General features: G+C 38.0%; 1 protein-coding gene across 2 annotated transcripts in view; it reads left to right on the top strand.

The window, feature by feature from the left end:
- Positions 1–26,483, top strand: part of GALNT18 (polypeptide N-acetylgalactosaminyltransferase 18) — a 351,075-nt gene that overhangs the window by 216,741 nt on the left and 107,851 nt on the right. For both annotated transcript variants that reach the window (XM_032227368.1, XM_032227361.1), the window contains exon 3: positions 10,774–10,940. In XM_032227368.1, coding sequence (XP_032083259.1) covers positions 10,774–10,940 — 167 coding nt within the window. The remainder of the gene's footprint in view (positions 1–10,773; positions 10,941–26,483) is intronic.

The raw sequence follows: 26,483 nt of genomic DNA, 5'->3' as shown, positions 1-26,483 counted from the left end.
AATCCCACGTTCATTGAACCAGGTTTTGGTGCTTTGGCAGTGTCAGCAAGTCCTGCTGGAAAATGAAGTCAGCATCCCCATAAAGCTTGTCTGTGGAAGGAAGCATGAAGTGCTCCAAAATCTCCTGGTAGATGGCTACATTGACCTTGGACTTAATGAAGCACAGTGGACCAACACCAGCAGATGACATGTCTTCCCAAATCAAGACAGACTGTGGAAACGTTACACTGGACTTCAAGCATCTTGCAGTGTGTGCCTCTCCATTCTTCCTCCATACTTTGGGTCCTTGGTTTCCAAATGAGATGCAAAAGTTGCTCTCATCAGAAAAGAGGACTTTGGACCATTGAGCAACAGACCAGGTCTGTTTTTTTTTAGCCCAGGTAAGACGCTTCTGACATTTGTTGTTCAGGAGCGGCTTGACAAGAGGAATACGACATTTGAAGCCCATGTCCAGGATCTGTCTGTGTGTGGTGGTGATGCACTGACTCCAGCCTCAGTCCACTCCTTGTGAAAGTCCCCAACACTTTTGAATGGCCTTTTCCTGACAATCCTCTCCAGGCTGCGGTCATCCCTGCTGCTTGTGCACCTTTTTCTTCCACACTTTTCCTTTCCACATAACTTTCTATTAATGTGCTTTGATACAGCACTTTGGGAACATCCAACCTCTTTTGCAATTACCTTTTGAGGCTCTTCCTCCTTATGATGGGTGTCAATGATGGTTTTCTGCACAACTGTCAGGTCAGCAGTCTTTCCCATGATTGTGATTCCTACTGAACCAGACTGAGATACCATTTAAAGGCTCAGGAACCCTTTGCAGGTGTTATGGCTTAATTCACTGATTAGAGTGGGACACTTTGAGCCTAGAATATTGCACCTTTTCACAATATTCTAATTTTCTGAGATTGTAGGTTTGGGGTTTTCATGAGCTGTAAGCCATAATCATCACAATTATGACAAATCACAGCTTGAAGTATCTTGCTTTGCATGTAATGAGTCTCATATATTAGTTTCACATTTTAAGTTGCATTACTGAAATAAATGAACTTTTGCACGATATTCTAATTTTTCAAGTTTCACCTGTAAGTAGAGGAAGCAGGCCTTAGGAGAGAAGGTGATCTGCAGAAATCCTACAACTAAACCATGGAAGCTTTTGTATACCAAGACAAACTTCCTAATTGAAGTAGCTTTTTCCACTTAAGGATAATATGATACTTCTGAGAATCAGTCCTCATTTCCTATGCCTGCTGCCCAAATCATAAGGGACTTAACATGGAGCATGAGAGACGGGTTACAGATATAATTTAAAAATCCACTTTGAGTCATACAAGTTATTTGTATCATCATAGCATATAAGAAAGTCAAGTCCAAATTGATGAGGTGGTATTAATTTTTAACAGGAACCTCTTTTTATTGGTAATGGCCAACAAACTGTGGAAGCTGTGTGAGACAAATCTGTTTGATAAAACTCGAGAGGTTTGATAAATGTCACGATGTGAGTAAAACAGCCTCTCTATTCATTATGAAATTAGATGTCAGCCCAGCAATGTGAATAGATGTACAAGCTCGACTCGGGGAGTATGTGGTATAGGAAATGCGATTATCTAGATTTCATCTTGAAAAAAATGTTGCAAGTATTAATTGTAGAGTTAGAATCTACATTGGCCAGAAGCACACTTACTATTTTAGTTCAGTTGGGATAATAACTCTCTGTTCCTGATCGGATTCCCTATAGTGCATCTGTATGGCAGAGATAACATTTTCAACTAACATAAATTTTGGAGAAATGCTGTAGTTGAAGAGGAACCAAAGGGAAGTGAATGAGGCATATGATTCATTCTCAGTGAGGATGTATGGAAAAAGAGACAAGCAAACATAAACTTCTCTTTTTTCCATCACAGAGACTTGGGTTTTTCCCCACTATGTTTACCTTTGTATTTTGAAATGTAAATGCAACATTTGCATATAAAAGCAGTGTGCTACATAACTAAAATAGGTCTCTGGTCCTCTAGGATTTATTACATGGCTAGAATACAGTTCTGAAAGTTCTGATATTTCTCTTTTTAAAACTTTTTTAATGTGTTTTCCAAAAAGCTCACTTTTGCACCTGAATCAATACAAATGGTCTGAAGACAACAAAATTTGCTTTCGGACTGGTTGCAAGTATGGCAGTTGGATGATGGGTTGGCTGGGAAGTGGGCATCCTGAGCCATTTTCAGAATGCCTTAACTTCTATTGCAAAGGAGAAACTCAGGAAGCTTGAGCTGGATGTGGTGGGCCTTTCTCCATCAAGACCCATAAGTAATCTACCACTATTAGGTTGACTGGATTAATTAGCTAAGGAACTTATTCCACAGGATTGGGTCTATAAAAGATTAAAGGTGACACGATTTTAGTTCTGCTGTTTCGCCCTCATGCTTATGAATGACAGCCGGCAACAGCCAAGCCGTGCCTGATTGGCTAAGGCGCAGCTGGCTGAGCGCGGCTGTCAGAAGCGCGCCTATTGGTCACCCTGCTTGACAGCTCCGTATAAATAGCTGTCAAGCAGGGCGAGGTGCTGAATCGCTACCTACTTGTACATAGTTGACTCTCTGTTGAATAAAGCTGTTTGACGTACCTCAGGCGCCTCATGTCTCGTCAATCCCTCAGTTCACTCCATCTGCTGTCCCTCGTATTTTAATGCTAAGGTTGTTTTATTGGTATTTTAAGATTAGTATTTGAATTGATTTTAATTTCAAAAACAATGAAGGGACAAAATGGACATAGCAACTGCATTCAGCTCCATTCAGAATGTATGAGAAGAATTCATACTCCAATAATCTGCACTCCTTTCACCATTATAATACAGTAAATCTTTGATTTAATAGAACTGGATTTAGTAGACTTTGGATTTAATGGAATTTTGTCTGATCTTCAGGGAGCAACAGATTTCAATCCAAATCACAAGTTTATGGTCTCTGATGAATCATTTCTAGAGATTGTTTACTGTTTCCCCTCAAGAAAGATACTCCTTGATATCAGGAAAATAAGTTTTCTTAGATGTGAGTGCTTTGTGAGCTCATGATGTAATTTAGTGTGCTTTAACAGCTCCCTCTCCCTACTACTAATCTGTTTTACTATATACCAAAGGAACTATGTTTAGTCCAAATTAGCCCAATGTTTTACAGGAAGAAGACATAAAAATTGGTATATTTCTTCCCAGACAAAACTTTAAATTCCTTAAAAATAAATGACTCCAAACAGCCTTAAATGGTAATGAAAAATTGGCTTAAAAACATGTTAGATGCTATAACAAGAATTTATTTATTGTTAGGATAAGTTCCTATCTTCCTTAATTTCATTCTCACATTATCCAATCAAAAATTATACTTTTAATATATTTAAACATGCTGTTTGTAAAGGAGATGAAATTTCAATGAATTTAAATATACCATAGTTCATATCTGGATTTTATATATAAGACTTAAGGCAATAAATCCTGCTTTAACCATGAAAGTCAGCTGGGTGACTTTGGGCCAATCACTCTCTCTCAGTCCAACCCATCTCACAGTTGTTATGTGAGGAACATAAGTGTGTTGGATATGTTCACTACCTTGAGTTATTTGTAAAAATAATAAAGGCAAGTCACAAATAAATAAAATAAATATGCAGCTGCTTTAGGATAAAGTTGTTCTTTAAAAAAAATTGATATCCATTATAGACTTTTGTATAGATGTATAAAATCCCTGACTTGTAACCATAAAAAAGAAAAGGAGAAGAGTATCTTGTTCACTCATCTGTGGACAAAATTCATAATCTGCTGAAACCATTCCCTATTGATACTTATCCAATCTCCTCTTAAAACACTTAAGGGAAATAAATGCCATTTATTCTCCATAATCCCCCTTCTGACTCATAAGATGTAACTTTTGTACTGTGTATATTCAGCATGTTTTGCTGAATAATCTTCACCCTTTAATGGTGTTAGTATATCATTCTCTTTGTTTTTTTTAATAAAATAAAATAAAATCAAGCTTCTATCCTATTTCATCTTAATATTATCTCAGAGTTACTTCAATGACACCAATTTCTTCTTTCTTTCTATCCATATTAGAAGCTGCGTTTTGATCTATCTCTGCTGAAATATAAACTTTTCTGTCTTACTTAAAATGCACTGTAAATTGGACATAATTTATTAGGGGAATAAACAGTGGTATTTAATATAATTTGTGCATGTAGCTTATATTTTGGGCTCATATTTTTTTCAGCTCATCTAGAGTTTGCCCTTTGATTGGCATGGGAAACTTTTATCTTTTAAATGTATTTCAGTTCAATTTGTATCTTTTATTTCATTCTACCAAGGTAATCTATAGCATAATTTATATTATAATTTATAATATAAGACATTGCTTGCATCTTCCACTTGAAATTTGTACAAATGAATACAGTAAATAGTATGGGGAAGTAGAGTATTGAGAATGTATTAAAATTAGATGAAGATTTGTTTTCATAAATGCTGGCTGTCACAAAGATAGGATAATAAGTTATAACTATAGGATTAATCAGGATAATAGTATAGACTACAGATAAAAGACACTGTGGTGGATAGAATAAGATAACTAGATGAATGGTAAAGAAGTTATTAGAACCATTGCTATAAGAATAAACTCAAAATAATTAGAAAATAATAAGGCTATAGGAATAAGAAAAATATCTATAAAGAAAGAGATTTGAATATAAGCATTTTATTTGAGGATCATTTGATAAATGACCTTATTCATGAGGATACTGTCACCTCCTGCCTGAAGTTGTCATGATACCCAGTATGAACACAAGTTACTTTCTTTTCCTGGATTCTGCATTCTATACACATTTCAGCTAATATAACTTGCTCTAAATAGATGCTATATGAGTTCAGTGAAGGCAGCATCTTGGTTTCTCCTGTACAGTGCAAACAAAGCAGAAATTTTTTATCATCCTTGTTTCACGGAAATATCCTAAAGCCACATTTAGAGGCATGCAATGCTTCAAATCAGATTTTCAAAATGCATGTAGAGTGCAGAGGAAGTCAAAAATAGCACCAGTATAAGCAGCTCTTTAAAGCAGCTACATCTTTTTCTGGGATCATATAGCAGTTGTGAAATTAAGCTGCACAATACTGGGGAATGGTACAGCTGCTTTTAAGAGTTTCAGACAGATGTTATATTCCCAGATTTGCTCCCAAGTACCTTTTGTGAAACTGAATATTGAAGCACTGAATAGGCCAACACCATTTACTGGCAGAAGAAAAAAATTAAGTTAAATAATTAAGCTAAGAAATTATGATTCTTCAATTACAACTTACAGCAATACATATATATTTGACTGTAGCTCAAGCCTAGGCTATTGAAGCAAATTCTTAATATTCTTAGGTGCAAGAAACCGAGAGCAGAGTTCAAAAGCACAGTGAGTTTATTTCATGCAACTTATAAACAAGAATCTGTTCTACTACTAATGGTCAAGTAGATAAGACTTCAAGGGGCTGGACTTAAATCTCTTTTGGAGGCATTAGAACTCCAGACTAATGATGCATTTGACTCCAATCTTGGGCTCAGCTGATCATCTCCTACAAATATGAGTTTTTTATGAACTAATATTCATTGTTTAATGAAATGGAGATCTGGATCACTATCTGTTTTCTAGTTTAATCATGGGTCAAATGAAAAGAGTAGTAAATAGGTCTCAGATACTGTCCAAAACATGGCCTATAAATGTATATGTGCAAGATGATGGGGGTTCCTTATGCAATACAAGTGGTCCTCATTTAATGAGCACTTAAAAATATGATGGCAATGAATAAGTGATAGTTACAATTGGTTCTTGGAGTTATGCCATTGCAAGCACCCCCACAATTATGTGATTGCTATTTTTGGCACTTGGCACCCAGTTTACTATTATGATGTTGCAGCAAGCCATAGTTACTTGATTATTTCTAACATTTCCTGCCAGTTTCCCATAAGCAAAGTCAAGTTGGAAATCACAAGAAAGTTAGAAATCACAGTCACATGAAGTCTGATTTAATGATCCCTGCAGTTTCCCACATTAATGCCCTATCTGACCCTAAAATAGCAGTTCATGTAGAGTGGGGCTAGATGAGTGGCATGGTGGTCCTCCCATTTGGAAGGTTGTTCAATTCTAGGTAGCAACAGATATGTCTCTCTTAGGTCACAAAGATAAAATATCTGCTCTGAACTCCATGTTGGCATCAGGAAGGGTATCCATCCAGTAAATGCTCAGCTCCATCCAATTGCCCCATTCTACCCTGAATAATTAAGATTACAGAGTCATAAAAAGGGAGATTTAATGTGATGCTCCAGGTGTTGTTGAATTTCAATACCCATAACCTCAAACCAGCATGGTCAGTATAAGGGATGATAGGAATTCTGACCAATACTTTTGGGTGAAAGACAAAGTCTTCATTGTTGTTGTAAAAGAATAAAGGTAGTTTATATGCAATTATTGTCTTGGCCTTCAATAAAGTATATTAACATTTAAATGGCAAAGATAATGTTACTGGTTAATGTTTTGTCTGAGAATGAAAAGTAAAAAAAAATCAGAAATATTATTAATTCTATGCTAGAAGATGCTTAAACAACAACGTGAAATCATTATACTTGCATTATGCCTTGACCTTTTGTCAATACTCTTAATATTCAATATTTTTTCTCATTTTTAAAATCATGTGGGTAATCTAAACTTTATGCTTATACATGTTATTTACTTATGCGCTCATATTGACAAATGAAGGCATATTAAAAGTTGGTTTCTTACTTACTGAGTTGAACAAAAAGCAGTAGCCTGGTCAGCTTATTGATTCATTAAATAGTATTCACTATCCTACTATTAAGCAAACTGATAATATAATGGACATGCAACATGATTTTCTTTTTGCAATATGTTAAACATTAGTAAAATTTATACTGCAATATCTCATCCCTCATGAGTTTTATTGAGCCTTGGCTTCTTTGCAGCATGTTGAATCTTAATAAAAGTTAGCCTTCAAATTGTTGTAATTTATCCTGTGGAATTTTATTTTAAATTGCACTTGTAATATTTCTTCCAAGCATAGTTGGAAAGAAAAAGAAAGAGTATATAAAGAAAATGTAGGCAGTATCCAAGAGAGCCCATTTCTTTCTGCTGAAATGTTTCAGAGTTTCTTTATTAACTATCTGTTCTCTGTCTGTTATGTGACCTACAGCTATATTAGATTGCTGAGCTCTTTGTGGACTGTTTTCTCTTCATAATGATTATATCTGTATTATTCAGACGGATAATAGTCCAATCTGAGAGAGAGCTGCCCAGAGTCTCTGGGAGTTAGGGTGGCATATACATTTCATAAATTATCATTTTGATAAATGTTATAACTAGAATCATAGAGAGTCTGTTGTCAAGAAACAACTGTTTCCAGTTGCAAAAAATTGGACCAACATGTAGCATTAAAAATGTTGCTGCTATCAGGAAGGTCCAGATGCCTTCCTGGAGATGAATGCTTCCACTGTTCAAAAACATGTTATTTGGTAGGAACGTGTAATATGTGATCTCAGACGACAAATCTCTTTCACAGAGAAAGAGCTACATGCTGAAAACTCTCCTGGTCTTAGCCTCTTTCACCCAGAGCATCCTCTTCTACTTGCCTATATAGTATAGGCAGAGTTTACCTGAAGAAGCGCATAAGTGCACCAACATGCCTACCGTCCCTGTCCTAATGTTCCCTTTTATTCGTATCCATTTCATGTATTCAAAATCATGTTTATACTTGTATATGTTATCTAATAAATGCTTGACCAAATTAATTAATTAATTAATTAATTAATCAATCAATCAATCAATCAAAAATATAAAAATAAGGCCCAATCTGTCCTTATGAGTGGGATGGTTAATTGATGGTTGGAGACATGCATTCTTCATTGTTGCCACCATACTTCATTCCGTAGTGCCTTGGGTTTGTAATTATTTGTAATATTTTATCCTGCTTTTCTATTAAAAATAGTTAGGCATGAATTGATGCCTTTTTCTCTTTTTGCTGTAGCCCACTTCACATTCTTCTCTTAGCATCTGGGGCCAGTCCTTACATCCACTTCCTAGTACTTGCCTGCATGGTGGCTTTCATCGCTAATTTGTTTGTTTGTTGTCATTGTTGTTGTTTATTTTGCTCCGCTCTGCTTTATTCTCTTTCCATCATGAAATTATCCTGGTGTTTCCTGACATGTTGCCCCTTTCCCCAACCAGTACCTCATTTGATGTCTCTCATCCCCAGAAATGACTACAGATTTATTCTTTAGTTTCTTCTCTTACTCTGTTATTTTTGAATTGAATTGAATTTATTATATTTCTATGCCGCCCTTTTCCCTAAAGGGACTCAGGGCGGCTCACAACCCAAGTCAGGGGGGGGGATAGGGGATACAAATAGGGAAAAAAAGACATGGACAAACAATACCACAATTTAAAAACAACTCAACAGGCACACCATTCGAGCGGGGACAGGAACTCATCAGCCCCAGGCCTATCGGAACAGCCAGGTTTTAAGGGCTTTGCGGAAAGCCTGGAGGGTGGTGAGGGTCCGAATCTCCACAGGGAGCTCGTTCCAGAGGGCCGGAGCAGCCACAGAGAAGGCCCTCCTCCGGGTGGTCGCCAGTCGGCATTGGCCAGTGGATGGAATTCGGAGGAGGCCTAATCTATGGGATCTAATCGGTCTATTGGAGGTAATTGGCAGCAGGTGGTCTCTCAAGTACCCAGGTCCAATACCATGAAGGGCTTTATAACTAACGACTAGCGCCTTGAAGCGTATCCGAAGACCAATAGGCAGCCAGTGCAGCTCGCGGAGGATAGTGTAACGTGGGTGTACCGATGTGCACCCACAATCGCTCGCGCGGCTGCATTCTGGAGAAGCTGAAGTCTCCGAATGCTCTTCAAGGGCTGCCCCATGTAGAGCACATTGCAGTAGTCAATTAGATCAGTTTCAATTTGAGCAGTTTCAATTAGATCAGTAAACACAGAAGAACGTTAAAAATGGCAAACAGCAAGCACAACACCGTGCATTAAAGGAACACATTAAAAATTGCACATAGTGAATCATTTATACTAGAATCGGAGCAATGCAGAAAAGATTTATATATGATCCTCCCCCCTATTCTTGCCAAAAGGTGCATTTATCTGAACGGAAGAGGCTTAGGATGCCAAATAGCTTTGCCACATCTATAGTGTTCGGGAGCTTCTGTAGAACTTTGCATTTTAATAGAAAACAAAATGGAATTCAGTATTTTTCTGATGGAAATGCATTTGACAACAGATTGCAAATGGTTAGCTTAATATGGAAGAATAATTTCTCATTATTCTAAGTGAGCTATCTGCATGCCGCTTACTATGCTCCTTCCATTATGAGCAACAACAATAATACCATCCTGAACACATTTGATTTATATATGAATACTTATGAAACGACCTTCTGAGGACTTTCCCCTTTGCTGCCAACTGTATATGAAATAGAATATGAACAGTATTCTTTTGCATGCATTTTTTATGGCAACCATAACAACAGTTCATTTGAATTTGCACATTATTTTGAGAATCATCACATATACACCACTGAAAATTGTTAGGGAGATTATAGATGTAGAAGGCACGCTTATTTTAATAAATGATACTTTCACAAATACAGTAATATTGAAAATATATCTGGTAAACTCTGTTTAGACATTTGCTCCAAACATATGACTTTGAGATTGCATGTTAACAAGTACATTAAAATCAACTAGCTATAACAAGCCAAACACTTTGCAAAATTAGGGTCAAGATTAAAATATGCAGCATTACATACAGGTTAAATCTTAATTTGGAGAAATGTTTGTATAAGAACCCATCGTATGATCATATCTTAAGCTTCACTCTTGTTTACTCTTGTTTTGAAATGCTGCCATTTGACAGTTTTAAGTTATGCATGACCAGCTGTTTTAAAGATCATTTTTGAGATGTTCTTTTTAAGCTGTGGAGAATGATGAGTTTCCAGAAAAATCAACTCATGTTTGGGGGCCAAAGATCCAGCCGACTGGGGGTAATTAATGCTGTTTTGTAATCTGTTTGAAGTAGGAGAGAAGTACTACTTCGGCTCAGTCATTGGAGAGAAGTACTACTTCGGCTCAGCCATGACAATCTTCAGGGATCTAGCAGTGAGATAGCTGAAAGATTGTCATACAGTTTAAAGAATCTAAGTAAAATATGTCCTGTATGCCTTTTCCAGCAGCTAGTCAGGAATCAATCAAGATTGAAATAATATTTCATGATACAAGAAAAATTGGATGCCTGAGTGTATATAGCCTCTGAGATATCCTTGTTCATCAACATATTTCTCAAATGCTTAAGAACCATGTTTCCCCAATAATAAGACAGGGTCTTATTTTCTTTTGACCCCCAAAATAAGTGCTTGGCTTATTTTCAGGGAGGTCTTATTATTTTGAGGTGCAGGAGGCTGCGAGCATGGTCACCTCATGGCTGCTGCTGTGTAGCAATATATTCAGGGAGGGCTTATTTTAGCACATGTGCTCAAAAGCCCGTTTGGACATTATCTGGGGAGGTCTTATTTTCAGGGAAACAGGATATATATTCATTAAAGAAACATGCACAGCTTTGGGTAAGCCACTAACTCTAACACTCACTATAAATATCTTTATATTGTTGTTACGGGGTTTATTCAAATGAAGCTTGGAATCCATTTTAAAGATTTCAAAAATTTAAACTAAACCCTCTTTTCCCCTCCCAAAGGTGCAAGAACCTCACTTTTCCAGAGAGTCTTCCTGAGGTCAGCATTGTTTTTATATTTGTGAACGAAGCCTTTTCGGTGATTCTACGGTCCATTCATTCTGCAATTGACAGGACTCCTGCTCATTTGTTGAAAGAGATCATTTTAGTGGATGACAATAGTAACAACGGTGAGTAGCATGTACCAAATAGAATGGCATGTTTCCTTGTGTGTTCTGATGCATTCTTAATGAAATCATTCTGCAGTCAAGATGACTTTGATGCTGTAGTTGACAAAATGCTGTGAAGAATAAAGTTAGTCAAGATCTTTTAGTCCTCGGTATTTTGTCTTCTCCTTTTATATCTGCACTAAATGCATCATTTCATAAAAAGAAGTCTTTTTCGGGCTATTAGGCCCATCTGGTCCACATTCTGTCTCACAGTGGCTAACTGGATGTCTTTGTGAAGCTCATAAGACTGAGCAGCAGGTTGCTGATAGACTCCTTCGGATTCCATTTCTAAGCAACCAGTATTTACATCATACTCAGAGGTGGGTTTCTGCCAGTTTGCCCCAATTGTGCAAACCAATAGTGGCAGCGGCGGGAGGCTCCGCCCACCCTGACACTTCTGTGCATGCACAGAAGCGTTGCACGAGTGCGTGCACGAGCAAACCAGTAGTAAAATAAATTGAAACCCACCATCGATCATACTGCATATGATTGAGGAAGTAATAAACAACTACTAGTATTAGCGACTGATAGTCTAATACCCTATGAACTGGTCCAGTCCCTTTTAAAAACCATTCCAGTTGTTGGTCCTTTCTATAACTTTTACCAGTTATAGTTTAATTATATGCCATATATAAAGAGGTATTTCTTTTTGTCATCCTCAGTTCCAGAACTTACATGGCAGTGGTCAGAGCATAAGCTTAAACTCAGAAGTTTTATAGACACAGCTCAGATATTTTAAAAAAGCTACTGCCCAAAACAAAAGAAAATAAATTGAAACAGGTACAATCAAATTGTAAGCTCTTTAAGGTCCAGTTTAGGTAAGACTTCAAAAATTAGGGGAAGGGAGTAGGAGGACTATTGGAAAAAACACTTAGGGAAACAAAATAAAATTGGAAGAGTGCTTGGTGAGTTTTTTGAGCTTCCAATCACTCTGTATTGAGTCCCGAGAAACCACCATTAACTGTTTCAACCCTAAAAAACATTGAACAGGCAACAGTCCTGAGATCATCATTTGACCAGGAAGTCAATGTAGAAGCTGGCAGGGAAAGTTGTAAGCTGTCACCTGGTGAAGGATTTCACCTCCCCTCTGTGCATGGGGGTGAGGGGTGACTCTTGCAGTGGCCTGGAAAAAGGAAGATCAAATCATGACGATCCAAGCTTATTTTCTCCAGTGTAGCACTGTATTTCCCTTCCATGCACAGAAGAGAGGGAAACTTCAGGAGGCTTTAAAAAAAGAAGGTTGGATTTTAAAGTTTTATTGTGATCATATAGAGGAGCTTCTGCCCTTCTTTGGCAGGCAACTCTTTCACACTATCCGCTTAATAACGGCTGTAGACACTGAAGGATTGCAATTGGGAGAACCATTGGGATTACGGTCCTGAAGTAAAGTGCTCATCTCACTTAATGACTGTTTTGTTCTGTAACTGAAATTCTCTTTCCAAATTAGTTGTAAATTGAGAACTACTGTACCTGTAGTGGTGTCTTCTATTCATGTCTCAAATCTCTAGAGATTCCTTTAATCTAGTCATGATGTTCGAGTAACTCAATAAATGCACTTCTTGTATGTTTCACCGGATAGCCCATCTTTCAACTGGTTGATTAATGCTTTTTTGTTTTAACTGATATGCTGTTTTGGCTGTTGAAACTCAACAATATAATTCTGTGCTCACCACAAATTATATCCTTATAGGCTAATTATAAATTATATATGGGGAATCAACTAGTCCCAGAGATATAGTAGACACCATGCAAGAATGAAATTAAATTTACTTGGATTCCAAAAGTCTTAGGGTCAATTTGGGTCCCCCTAATTGTGATAATTAGTTCTGTTCTATCTGTTAGGCAAGTGGTCCATCTGTTAGCAAGATGATTCATTACATAACTAGGTAGTACTAGGTAGGTTCTGTCACAGAAGAAAGTCATTGGCCACTAGATCAAAACTCAATAGTAGCCATCATGTCAATTCTTGATCTTTATATGATGCCTTTCCTCTCATCTAGGGGTCATATAAGTTATATAGTAGTGAATTTGGGCACTGAGGTAGTTGGACCTGAGTGACCAAAACTGAGCAGTAAATTGTAAATCTCCAGACTTTATATGGCAAAATTCAGATCCTAGGCTAGCAGTCAGGAGATATCTCAAAGACAGTTCTGTATTAAAAAAAAATGTTATTGTCAGCAAGGAGGAAGCTAAATGAGCAGCTGCTTGTCCACTGCTGTGCGAATATGTCTGTCCCTCTGATTCCCATGGTGATTCAAACTCTTAATATTCTACTTACCATCTGTCCTATTCAGTAATTGACTTTCTTAATGGTGCTTGGTTATCCTGAAACGGAGTAGTTGTTAAGTGTTTACATAATTTCTAACTCTAGCCTAGAAACTGCTGACTCATTAAATGATCAGTCTTGAATCTCTCTCCATTTAGATTAAATGTGTTTTTTCTCTACTATTAGTTGTGTGACAAAAAACTTCTGTTTATCCAAGTTATCTATGCTATGCAAAATATCATCTCTCTCTCCCTATATCTCTCTCTCTCTCTCTCTCTCTCTCTCTCTCTCTCTCTCTCCCTTCCTCTCTCTCCCTCTCTCTCTTCTCCCTCTCTCTCTTCTCCCTCCCTCTATTTTCCTCCTATCTTCCCCATCCCTCCATCCATTTATCTATATATCATGACGGTCTTTACTTCCTTCATTCCAGTCTAAGAATCCTTAGATTGCTGCACCCATCCTTATAATGGAAGTCCTATAATCCCCTAATCATCTTGACTATTTTTTGCATTTTTTTTTCTACTGCTGTATGTACAGTGACAAAAAAATGTCATATTCCATGGTGGTTTCACCATATATATTTATAAGGGCATTATTATATTAGCAGTTCTATTTTCATGTCCCTTCCTAATAATTTCAATCAGGGAACTTGCCTTGTTTTACAGCAGCTGCATAGTGGGTTGACATTTTCATTGAGCTCTCTACCATGACTCTGGGTACCTCTCTGACACTTTAGATCCCATTAATATAGAGATAAACTTTGAATTATCTATATCAACATGCATCATTTCACATTGTTTACACTGAGCTACATGTGCCATTTTGAAATCCATTTTTACGGGCTGGAGAGATTCTTTTTGAACACCTCACAATCTTTTTATTTTATTTTACCATGCTAAGCAATTTGGTATCATCAGCAAACATAACCCCTTCACTAATTCCTGACCATTTATTTATATGAGAATTGGAATGTGTTGGATCCAGCACACATTTTCAGGGAACCCTACTTTGTACTTCTCAACAGTGTCAGAACTGGCCTTTTATTTATTTATCCTTACAGTACAGTCATTCACTAAGTAAGTCATTTAAATCTGAATTTTCCTATTTCAGAGGTGGTATTCAGCAGGTTCTGACCAGTTCTGGAGAACTGATAGCGGAAATTTTGAGTAGTTCAGAGAAACGGTAAATACCACCTCTGACTGACCCGCCCCCATCTATTCTCTGCCTCCCAAGTCCCAGATGAGCCGGAGGAAATGGGGATTTTGAAGTAACCTTCCCCTTGAGTGGTATGGGAATGGAGATTTTACAGTATCCTTCCCCTGCCACACCCACCAGGCCACGCCCACAGAACTGGTAGTAAAAAATTTTGAATCCCATCATTGGCCTATATGTTGTCAAATATTTTTTTTGCTTTTGCTGGCACCACTTCAGTAAAAATCTGCCTAATTATTTAAATATGCCTGAAAATATTATGTTTTCTGTGAGGAAAATCTCTACAGGGAAGGCTATAAATGAAATTAAAACCCTCCACATTGTTAGACAAAATTCCTCAAAGATTAAAATCATTTTCAGATACTTTCAAAAGAAAAAAGGATAGTGACCAGATGTGGATTATCCAGTTTTGAAACTGTAGTTCTCAGTTTACAGAACGGCATTGAAGCAAAAGTCTTTTCATTTCCAATTATTAGACTTTTTTATGATGGTTTGGTCTGCCATTGTGATTTTATTGTTTATAATTTGTTTTTATATTTGATTGTTTAAACATATTTCAAAGTTGAACTGAGAGTCCTATGGGTTGAAGAAGTGGGATATAAACATCTATGTAAATATTACATAGATTATGCTATCTCTGGAGTAAGACTGATATTGTTTAAAATATGATGACATCTGTGTTTAAATGTGTCCCTTAAGTATTCTATGATATGTTCTGGATGAAAAAAGATGTCATACTTAAAGCATATACGATACCCCTTTTCTCTTGTAAATCCATTGCAGGATTTTTAAATATTGAATCAGCTAGAATACATAACATTTCTGCTTTGAGTAGCTGCTGCAGTGTTTATGTATTGATTTTTTTTATTATGTGACATAACTCCTACCGACCACATAGATAGATTTTCTCTGTAATGATCTGTCCCTAAACTGGTTTTTCAGATCTTCCAACAATGCACTTCCAACAATTTTATTGTAATTGAGTCTATTTTTCTTGTTGTTGGTTATCCTCTCCTTCCTTCCTTCCTTCCTTCCTTCCTTCCTTCCTTCCTTCCTTCCTTCCTTCCTTCCTTCCTCCTTACTTTTATATTTCTCATTTTATCCTTATAATTTTGACACAAGCCTTGCTTCTGATTTAATAAAGAATCTTCTCCAGAATAATGGTGCTCATCTAAATTTTGTGAGAAGACCATCTTGAATTTAAAAGAAATAAGCACTTCTATATTATTTTATACATGGCCACTTATCCATTGTAACTTACAATGGTGCTAAATGAGTAGTACTGATGACCGGTCCTCATAGTTATAACCATTGCAGCATCCCCATGGTCATGTGAATGTTAACTGGACATTTAGCAACCAGCTTGCAATTCTGCAGTTGCAGCATTTGCATTCTTGTGATTGCCATTTGCAACATTCCCTTCCAACTATCAAAGTCAATGGGAAGACTGGCAGGAGGGGATAAATGCTGACCGTGTGATGTCACACGGAACAATGTTGCAGAGTTTGCTCAACAACAGCAACCAAAAGTGATGGAAGTGCCATGACTAAGTGGTGCAGTCATGTGATGTTACACTTTACAATCATATCTCTTAGCAATGGAAAAATCTGGTCTCAATTATTGTCATTAATTGAGGACTACCTGGATTCCATTCTTATTATATTAGGAAAATCTTGAAATCCAAATTCTGAGTAATACACACATTATGTATAAACTTGTTCTATATTTAAAGCCCCATAGAAATGTTCTTTCTTTCACTCAATTGCTGCAAACGTTTCTTTAAAATTTCCACAAGAGATAATCCCAAAGAAGACAGCATCCAAAATTAATGTCCTTGTTTTCATCCCTTCATTACTCATCCTTTGATTCACAGGCTGTTACAGAGAAATAGTTGCCTGAAAGATTCCGTGCTTAGTAGCACCTTTTCTGACTAATGCATTTTATTAAATCCAGCTACAGTTCAAGAAAATGCATCCCTTTTAATAAAACGCATTAGTCAGAAAAGGTGCTACTAAATAGCCAGATTCTCCCTTGGATCAAGCTTCTTGGATGAGAAGCAAAATGTTTTTTTCTTCTTCCTCAGAGGAAAAAACAGTCCAGTTGCCTTTTGAAAAAGCACTTTTCAAACAAATTCTCCCTGATATTTAAGCTGCAATGGACCAGTGGTGGGTTCCAGATCCCGTTGCAACCAGTATGGTGCAATGGGGCCGTGCGCTCACCACATGAACACGTGCAGCGTGCACGCACACATACGTGCAGCACGCACATGTGTACTTACTGCCCACGGCGCTCTACGTCGCCTCCGCGATGCTCCACCTACTCGGTGGAGCATTGTCGCAGGCCCCTTATGCTGTGTGCATGGAAGCCTCGAAAACTTTATACCGGTAAGGAGCGTGGGCAGGCGGGTGGTCCCTCTGGAGCACCGTACTGGAATGGTACCTTGCACTCCCAGCAGGCACCAGTATGTCCATACTGGGGCATACCAGTCATAACCCACCACTGCAATGGATTGTCTGGAGTCTCATCCTACAATGAAAAATTATAGCAAAGGAAATTAATGAACAGTTAATCAATTCTGAGAAAACTATGGCTTTTGAAGCTTATACTGGTAATCAGTCAAAGTTTGAAATCTGGAGACTGAACCTGTATCTTGATACAGATTTAAAGAGGGGAGGTTTCCAGTTACAACTCACCCATTAGAATGGCATTTCTTAACTTCTTCTCTTGGTGTCTTTAAGTTTTGAAAGTACTTAAAGAAGGGGTGGGTTCCAGCAAGCGCTACTGCTGGTTTGCTTGTGTGTGTGCTGTGCGCCCGCTTGATGCGGGCTGTGCACACATGTGGGCATGAGCAGTGCAATAAAAATTGTTCTGCACATGTGCAGAAACAAAAAACAAGATGGCGGCACCTATGGCGCCACCCAGAGAACTGGTTTGGGGGCATGGCAGGCCTGGGTCGCTGCCAGTTCCAGCAACTCAGGCTGTGAAACCACTACCAGTTCGGCCAAACCGGTCCAAGGAAGGATTAAGGTCTACTCCTCATTCTCCTTACAATAGCACCTTTCCAAAAAAATTCCCTTTGTACTACCAATGGCATGAATTACTGTATTTTTCAGAGTATAGGAAGCACCGGAATATAAGACGCACCAAGATTTGAAGAGGCATTTTTTTAAAAAAAATGTAGGTAGATAGAGAGATAGAGAGGAAGAGAAAGAGAGAGAAATACAGTAGGTAGGTAGGGAGAGAGAGGGAATAGTTAGATAGGTAGGTAGATAATGGGACAGAGAGAGAAATACAGTAGGTAGGGAGAGAGAGAGTGTGTGTGTAGGTAGGTAGGTAGAGCGATAGAGAGAGAAATAGAAAGAGAGAGAGAAACACAGTAGATAGGTAGGGAGAGAGAGAGAGTACGTAGATAGGTAGATAAAGGGATAGAGAGAAAGAGATAGAGAGAGATAGAGAAATACAGTAGGTAGGGAGAGAGAGAGTGAGTGTAGGTAGGTAGGTAGGTAGGTAGATAGAGGGATAGAGAGAAATAGAAAGAGATAGGGAGAGAAATACAGTAGATAGGTAGGGGGAGAGAGTAGGTAGGTAGATAGAGGGATAGAGAGAGAGGGAGAAATATAGTAAGTAGGGAGAGAGAGAGAAAGAGAGAGAGATAGAGAAGGTAGGTAGGTAGCAGGGACATGCAGTCAGGGGAGGCAGGGCCTCACCACTGTCATCATGAAAAAGAAATTTAAAAGGAAAAAGGCTAAGGTAGTTGCTGCCAGAGTCACAGTGGATGACTTTGCTTAGTGCTCAATTGCAGGGGGAGGCAAGAGAACCACGTGCCTCCTTTACTCTATCTTTATGATCACTTGAGCAGAGTTAAGCAAGGGTTAAAAGGCGAAAAATTCATTATGCACAGGAGGCACATGGTTCTCTCGCCTCCTCCTGCAGAGGGCACTTTGTTTAGAGGATTTTTTTAAACAGTTAAGCAGAGTCATCCACATGGTGACTCTAGCAGCAACTATTCCAGCCTGGCTAGAGCAGCTCTTGCCTTTTTCTTTTTACATTTTCATATTTTCATCGTGGCAGACAAGAGGAGAGTTGAAATCCTCTGTGACTCAGCTGGAAAAGGTATGGGGGTCGGAGGGAGGGGGAGGAGGGAGGAATTCAAAATTATTGTAATTTGTAAGTAATTTTTATTGTAAGTAATTTGTTTGTGTGTGTTTGTGTGTGCATGTGTTTGTTTCTTCACTTCACTCAAACAAACTCTCAATTTGAGAGAGTTTTTTTGAGAAGAGAGGGAAGGTGGAGAGGCAGGGAGGGCAGTCTTGTTTGAGAAGAGAGGAGCAGCCTGCCAGCAGAGGCAGGTCTTTTACCCGCCTCTGCTGGTGGGCTGGTGCTTTCTTTCCTTTTCTAGGCCCCTTGCACCCGTGTCCAGCCCACTGCCGCGCCGGGGGAGGATTGGGCTGGGTGGGCTGGCAGAGAGAGGCGCAGGCTGTCAGGACAAGCACCGCAGCAGCGACCAGTCCGGAGCGGAGCGCTCGCCTCATGACGGCACATGGGAGAAGTTCTGGCAGATGGGACGGAACGAGCCGGAGGGAGGGTGTGGAGCTTACAGGGCCGTCCGAAGAGGCGACGTTCCTGGAGGCTGGTCTCCCGCACCCTATGTCCTCCCCTCCAGCCGGGCAACGACGCTGAGCTCTTTGCCACCAGCGACTCTCAGCGCTGCTGGAAGAAAGAGGCGGGCATGGAGTTTGGCTGCCCCCCCAACTCCTCCTTGCCCGGTCACATCCCCTTGCCCTGCGGAGGGCTTGCCTGGTGAAGAAGACGCCTGGAGAGTCGGTGCCAGCAGGCAGGCAGGTGGGGCGCAGAGGGAGGGAAGCACCGCTTCAGGTAGCTTGAGGCGGCCCGCCTTGTCATAAGTGGCTCTCCAGCCACCTAGAAGGAAACAGCGAGTCAAAGGGTGGGCTGTTGCACCCCGTGAGCAAAGGGGCCGCTGTGGACCACAAGACTGCTTTGTTTCTGGTGGGTAGTTCTAAGTGAGGCAGCAAGAGCGCGCCAAAACCAGTGCCCTGTCAATCCTTCGGTTGCCCCCCGCCTCTCTCGAGTGCCCGTATGGTTTGGTTTTGTTTTACATAAAAGCATAAAGGAAAGCCGCCCCCAAAGCCCCGACGCATCCCGCTCTATGGCCGTTGTCCTGCTCTATGGCGGATGCAGCGGCCATAGAGCGGGACACGCTGGCAGATATAGGGCGGCTTTTGCCCTCTTGCCTCACCGGCCGTGAACGTCACCACACGTCACTGGTAGGTAGATGTTTCCAGGTGTATTTATCCATGTGCTGGAGAAAGAAATTGCTGACAATCTGCAGCACCTTACTTTGTTCCTGCTGGCACAGCACTTGATCAATGTAATTCTCATCACTCAGTTAAAGAGCTTTCCAAAAGGAAAACAAAAAGTTTTTGCACTATGAAAACCTCCCAAAAACGGGCCGTTTTTCAAAAAAAATATGGGTCCGTTTTTTTTCAAATAAAAGGCCTGAATAGCCTGGGGTGGGGGGTTTACAGAGTGCTCCTGGGAGGGTGGGGGGTAAAAACAAGCAAAAGACAGCCCTTTTCACAAAAACAGGCCCGGTTTTTGTCAAAAAAACCCCTGCATGCATAGTCTTATGGAGGCTTATAGAGTGCTGCTGGGGGCTGGGGGACAAAAAAGGGCCTGTTTTTTGCTTATTTCTGCCCTCCTCAGCCTCCAGGAGTTCTCTGAGAGCCTCCATAAGGCTATGCACAGCCATTTTGGTGAAGGGGGCGGGGCTTCAGGAGGCAAAAAAAATGCTGTATTCAATGTATAAGACGCACCCAGATTTTCAGCCTCTTTTTTGAGGAAAAAAGGTGCATCTTATACTCCGAAAAATACAGTAATGAAGACTTATATTTTTTCCCCTTGTGTGAGAAATATAATAGCAGGAGTCATTCCAAGTGCAGTCCTAACTGGAAAATCTATTTAGCAGATTGTGCAGTGCTTTGATTCAATTCAGGAAAAAAATACTTTGGAAGGTGTGGGAATGCAAACACAGCACTTCCAAAATGAATTGTAGCATTACACACTCATACTATTTCATACCTTGTTGCTAAGAAATATATTTAGGATTTTCTGGAGTTAATGTTGAGTACATCTTCTGTTAAAAAGAAAAGACCAAATGTGTCTTTTTCTGATTTTATTCAACTGTACGGTAAGTCTCAATTTTTCATTGCTTTGAAATCTTTGAGCCTACTTTGTTTTGGAACAAATGAAGTTTTTGTTTATTACTGGCTAAATTAAACTACTACTGTTATTCAAATACTGTGCCAATACGCCTTGATTTGGAAGGAACTATTTCACCTTGTTCAAAACCCTCACTTTTAAAAATATTGGGCCATATTAGATGACACTACAAACCAGAAAAGACAGTGTAAAGAATCATTTCTGTATGTTTATGGTTAATAGGATTTGTCTATATTTATCCATGAGTACTCTAATTTTGGCCCATGTTTATGTTATAGTTCATAGGAGAGAAACCGTTCATTTAGCATGGTAACAGTTTTGATTAAAAACTGATTAAAAATTCAATATTTTCTCCCCCCTCTCTCTCTCACACACACACATGTGCACACACATGCAAACACACAAAAACACACAGAAACACTATATGACTTACTTGGCCACCTATCTTATACAATAAACTTAGGTGGCTAGATTGCAAAATTAATAAAACAGCAACATAAAATCATTTTATAATCAAGTTTTTCAGAAGCTGCTTATGTTAAATAAAAGTTCTTTAATTATCTCTTTTTTAAAAAAAAAAAAAAGGCTGTCTTGATATTTGGTATGAAATTGATGGTATGTTCATGTATCATTTATTCACATATTTATCTTGAGAAATGTACCCAGGACTAACTTATTCATGCAGGTTGACATGTGTCTGGCAAATTATCTTTGATTCTCGCTAAACCCTAGAACACTTTTCTTCCAATTACAGTTGTGAAGTCTCCACTTAATCATCTTTGAAGTCCTGTTTAAAAATGTTTGAGGTGGCAAAACCATAAAGATGCCCTTGTATGAATGCCACTAAAATAATGGGAAGCATTTTAGGAATGGGTAAATTCTAGCTTAATGGAGCATTTTTGGTGGTTTTGAAATGCTTTATTTAAGCATTTCATCTGTCAGATTTTGCTTGGGAGATTTGGTAAAAATAATTTGAAAAGAAAAATGCCTCATCTCTTTTAAAAGATTTATGTATATTTTACACTTTAATCTTCCAAGTTTATGTGCCGTGTATCCAAAATCAATTTAACTTTATGATAGGGCTCATTATATGCTGATCTAAATAAGACATTTCTAGGGCTCACAAATCCATTGTAAAATTACTATGCTAAACCTTAATCTTTTTCCTCCTTACATCTTTTCCAATCTCCAGTTGAACTACTTTTAATTAGTTCAGAAGAAAGTAAACTGTATAATCCATGACTTTTGATCCTCTCCATCTATTGGATATTATTGGATGTGTTTGAACTAGATTTCGCACAATTCCCAGTTAACATGACCTCTGTCTTTCCTTTCAGTTCACATTTATTGAACTTGATGTTGGTTAGCAGAAACAAGCTATATTATAGGCTTTTGTCCATAGTTGGTTACTTCACTGTAATCAGACAAAAATGGATTGCAGAGTTACAACTGTAACAAAAACTCATTATTTTTTTTTTGTAGTTCAGAATAACTTGGAAAATAATATTCTGTGATTACTAATGGATTCCTGCCTGGAAACTTTGTATCTGCTAAATAATGAAAAATGCATCACTATTATTTGTAATTGTCAGCTGAGTCCATCTTGACAGAATTACTAAGTGTTATCCATTTTCTCATGATTGCTTAGAACCAGCTACTGCACGGCTCTGTTGCTGTTAAATTTTGGCCGAGCACCTCACAAATTGTTACTCAATGCTTCCAAATAGCATCTTACATTTGAGACAAACTTTCTAAATAGTAACAGATTTGCATGTGGTTGAAATAACTGGGAAAATAAAAAAGGCAGGATGAAATAACAGTGGGGAACACTGTGCTGTATGAAGTTGAAAAAAATACCAGTTTCCTAAATCAAATTTACAGGTTGATTCTGTGAACAATTAAAAATCTTCATATAGTAAAGCATGTGTTGTTGTTCAGGTTTATATTATAAAGAACTGTGATTTACTGCAGTGTCATGACATTTTGTTGGGAAAAAAATATACATAGAAAATAGTAAGCAAAGTTAAGATTTTAAAAGATTATAAAAAGATTTTAAAAGCAAATTTATTCATTTTCAAGTCATAAAGTTCCAAATTCTGAAGAGACTAACAGCTGCAGTAAAATAATATGTACTAATCTGAACAAATTATTCAATCTGGTCCCAACCAATAGGAAAGTAAATTGAATGCAGTGGGATTGAGTTAGTTAAATTTGAAAAAAGAAGAAGGTGATTTTTTTAAAAAAAGAAGTGATAGGGTCAAAAATGAATGGGTATCAAATCAGTGTAGATTATATACAAAAGTGTATGATCAGTATAAAAGAGATATGTTAATAAATATTATGGTTAATGAGAAAATACAGTTAACAAGGATTATATTGAAAAAATGGGTGTGTGAGAGAGAAAATGAAAATAAAATAGGATAATGGTTTGAGAGGAAGAAGAAAATGAAAGGGATATTTGTCAAAAGAAGTGAACATAACTTTTATAATAGTGGGCTTCTGCCCATTATGTTATATGGAAGTGAGAATTTGGCATGTCAGGAAAAACGTAAAAGTAATTTGAAAGCAAAGGAAATGAAGTATTTAAAAAATGTACCGTATATGATAAGAATGAACTGATGCTGAATGAATATAGACTAAATCCCATTCCTAAATTTAGGATTTTTCTATCAATGCTAAAGAAATTAGCCTGTATAATTTGGGGGATTCTAGAAAAAAGCCTTTTTCTTTCACTTTCCCAGAGTTAATATGGTTTAAAGTAGTGTTGCAAAATTCTTCCCTTCTCCCCTCCATCTGTATACTGTACTGAACTTCTGAGATTACTTTTTTCTTGGGAAGACATTTGCAAAAGAAGCAGGAAGTAATTTAAAATAATATGGATAATGGCTTTTCTTTATCTATGAGCCCTTTTCTTGGTTTTGTACATAAAGAAAAAAAGGTCCAATTAAATTCTAGGTTCTATACTCATGTTAACCAATGAAATCAACTGTCTGAATTATGTATGGCCTACATAGCAATTCCTTTTACCACCATTACTTTCTCTCTTCTCTAACTGTGAGTATAAATACAGAAAAATCTGGGGGAATGTTTATTTAGCAGTTAATCTGATTTATCAAATGTCTTCTTTTTAATGGAATAGAATTGGTCACTTCATCTTTTTTCCTGCAAGGGAAGGTTTATAGAATCTAAGCAGATTGTTTTTAAGAAAATATTTTTATCACACCTTTATTATTTTTATAAATCACTCAAGGCTGCAACCATACCTAATACTCAGTTTGCCGGTTCTCCAAACTACTCAAAATTTCTGCTACTGGCTCTCCAGAACCTACTGAATTTCACCCCTGCCTTAGCCTTAATCTTAACATTAACATTAATCTTAACCTTAACCTCAGTGGTAGGATTCAAAATTTTTTTACTACCAGTTCTGTGGGCGTGGCTTGGTGGGTGTTGCATGGCTTGGTGAATGTGTCTTGGTGGGCGTGGCAGGAGAAGCATACTGTAAAATCTCCATTCCCATTCCATTCCAGGGGAAGGTTACTGCAAAATCCCCATTTCCTCCTGATCATCTGGGACTCGGGAAGCAGAGAATAGATGGGGGTGAGGCCAGTCAGAGATGATATTACTGGTTCTCTGAACTACTGGTCAGAATCTGCTGAATACCACCACTGCTTAACCTTAACCTTAACATAGACCAAACTAACTCTCAAAATTATATAGGAACCAGTTTTTTTTTCCTTTTGAATATATGTAGTGTTTCTCAGATGTTATAAAGAAGCAACCTCTTGCTTAATAGGTATCTGGAGCATATTGTATCACTTGTCTCCCATTTGCAGAACCTTCCTTTTGAGTGGGCTGGGCATGTATCTCAAGAGCCTTTTTTTTCTTGTTAAATCAAGACAAAACTCCAAGATTCTCCAAATCAAGCCAAAATGCAAAAACAAAACAGCCTTTAAAGAAAACAAAAGCAAACACCGTCCAAAAGCTACCTTTGGGACCATAAATTATCAGAACAGTTTATTAAACTCCATTTAATGGTTGTAAAGGAAGCCCATTGAGAAGAAGATTTGACTTATAATAAATTGGATGCAAAGGCAAGTCACTGGAAAGCTTTCCATCTGCAGTAATTTCGAAAGTATTGCAGAATAGCATTTCCATTTCATCCGAAAGTATCAAACTGAGTTTAATCAGATGCAGATTACAGAACATTCCCATCACATTTAAAACACTGTGGAGAAGCATACAGAGAAATTGCTCATGGAGACTTCAGGAAATTAAACACTTTGTTTGTGTTTAAAAATTGTAGATGATTATTTAAATAAAATCTGGCAATTTTATATATTTTAGTTAAAGTTTGGATTAGTTTGGTTTTACTTATGAAAGATCCCGGAAGCTGGGCTTATAAATCAAATCAAATCATAAACAATCAAAGTGTACTCTGAGATTTATTGAATAAATTGCTGCTAGCTGAATTCTCAGAGCATTCCTGTTTACAAACCACAACATCAGAGTTCATTAAAGAATTGCTAAAAGAAAACCAAACTGCATTTTATGTTAGTGTGATCCCTTTTAGAAAATAACTTTGCAGAAAGTTGTCTTATAAAATGATCATGAGAATATGCTGTTTTATTACTACTGGAGGAGAAACTCTATGCAGTTTGGGAGCCAAAGTTAGCAGGTATGCTTCCTACTAATCAGAGAAATTTTTTCAGTGAGACTCTTTCCCGCAATGAAAATCTCTATCTTCATAATGTATAACTATATTTCAAATGACTGAGAAGAGAAAAACACTATAATGTTCTGCTTATCAGAGCCAAAAATGTTTTATAGAATAAAAACTGAACACTGTATAGATCAACATAGCTTCTTGGTAAAAGCCAAAGGCAAAGCAGTTAATGGTGAATCTTTTCTGGTTTTATTCCTGTTTGCTGATAACAGATTTCAGCTTCCTGAATTGAGAAGGAATTCTAGAACCTTTTTACAAACTTAGTTTCATGTAAAATAGAGTGGCACCTTTCAGTCTTCACATTTTATTTTTGCAGCCTTTGAAGTCTTTTAAAAGTTTAATGGCTAAAATTTAAGTGCTACATCATTTTGACATGGGACTCACACATGAGAACTGTGGTTTAATTCTTAAAATAGACTGAGACACTTTCCCTTCCACAAATTCTGCCTTGCCCATGTGAGTAATGGTTCTATATATGTTGTTTTTAACTTCCCTAAAGTGTCAAGTTGAGCTCTTCGCAAATGCCTACCCTGAAGTAGAAGGACATTACAGTTTGGAATCTCTTCATCCCTCTCTAATGTCTTTTTATTTATTTATATTTATTTAGTTAATCAATCAAATCAACTGGCAAAGATGGTGATTAAAGTAGAAAGGTACACATGGGATGAGATTACAACTTTCTTTTAGTCTATTAGACACCTCCAGTTTAGCACTTAGCACTTAGACTTATATACCTCTTCCACAGTGCTTTACAGCTCTCTCTAAGCAGTTTACAGAATCCACATATTGCCCCCAACAATCTGGGTCCTCATTTTACAAATCTTGGAAGGATGGAAGGCTGAGTCAACCTTGAGCTGGTCAGGATCGAACTGCTGTCGGTCAGCAGAGTTAGCCTGTAATACTGCATTCTAATCACTGCACCACTGGGGCTCTTATGATGCTCTCACCAGCAGGGTCCCAGTCTAATTGGCAGAGCCAATTATATAGCAGAGCCATTTTATGATTTTGGAAGACAACTCTAAAATTATGGGAGATATATTTTACGTGGCACGACAAAACCGCGCTA

The sequence above is a fragment of the Thamnophis elegans genome, chromosome 1 (genome assembly GCF_009769535.1).
Source record: "Thamnophis elegans isolate rThaEle1 chromosome 1, rThaEle1.pri, whole genome shotgun sequence".
Classification (NCBI taxonomy): domain Eukaryota; kingdom Metazoa; phylum Chordata; class Lepidosauria; order Squamata; family Colubridae; genus Thamnophis; species Thamnophis elegans.
This window is presented reverse-complemented; position numbering and strand designations above follow the sequence as displayed.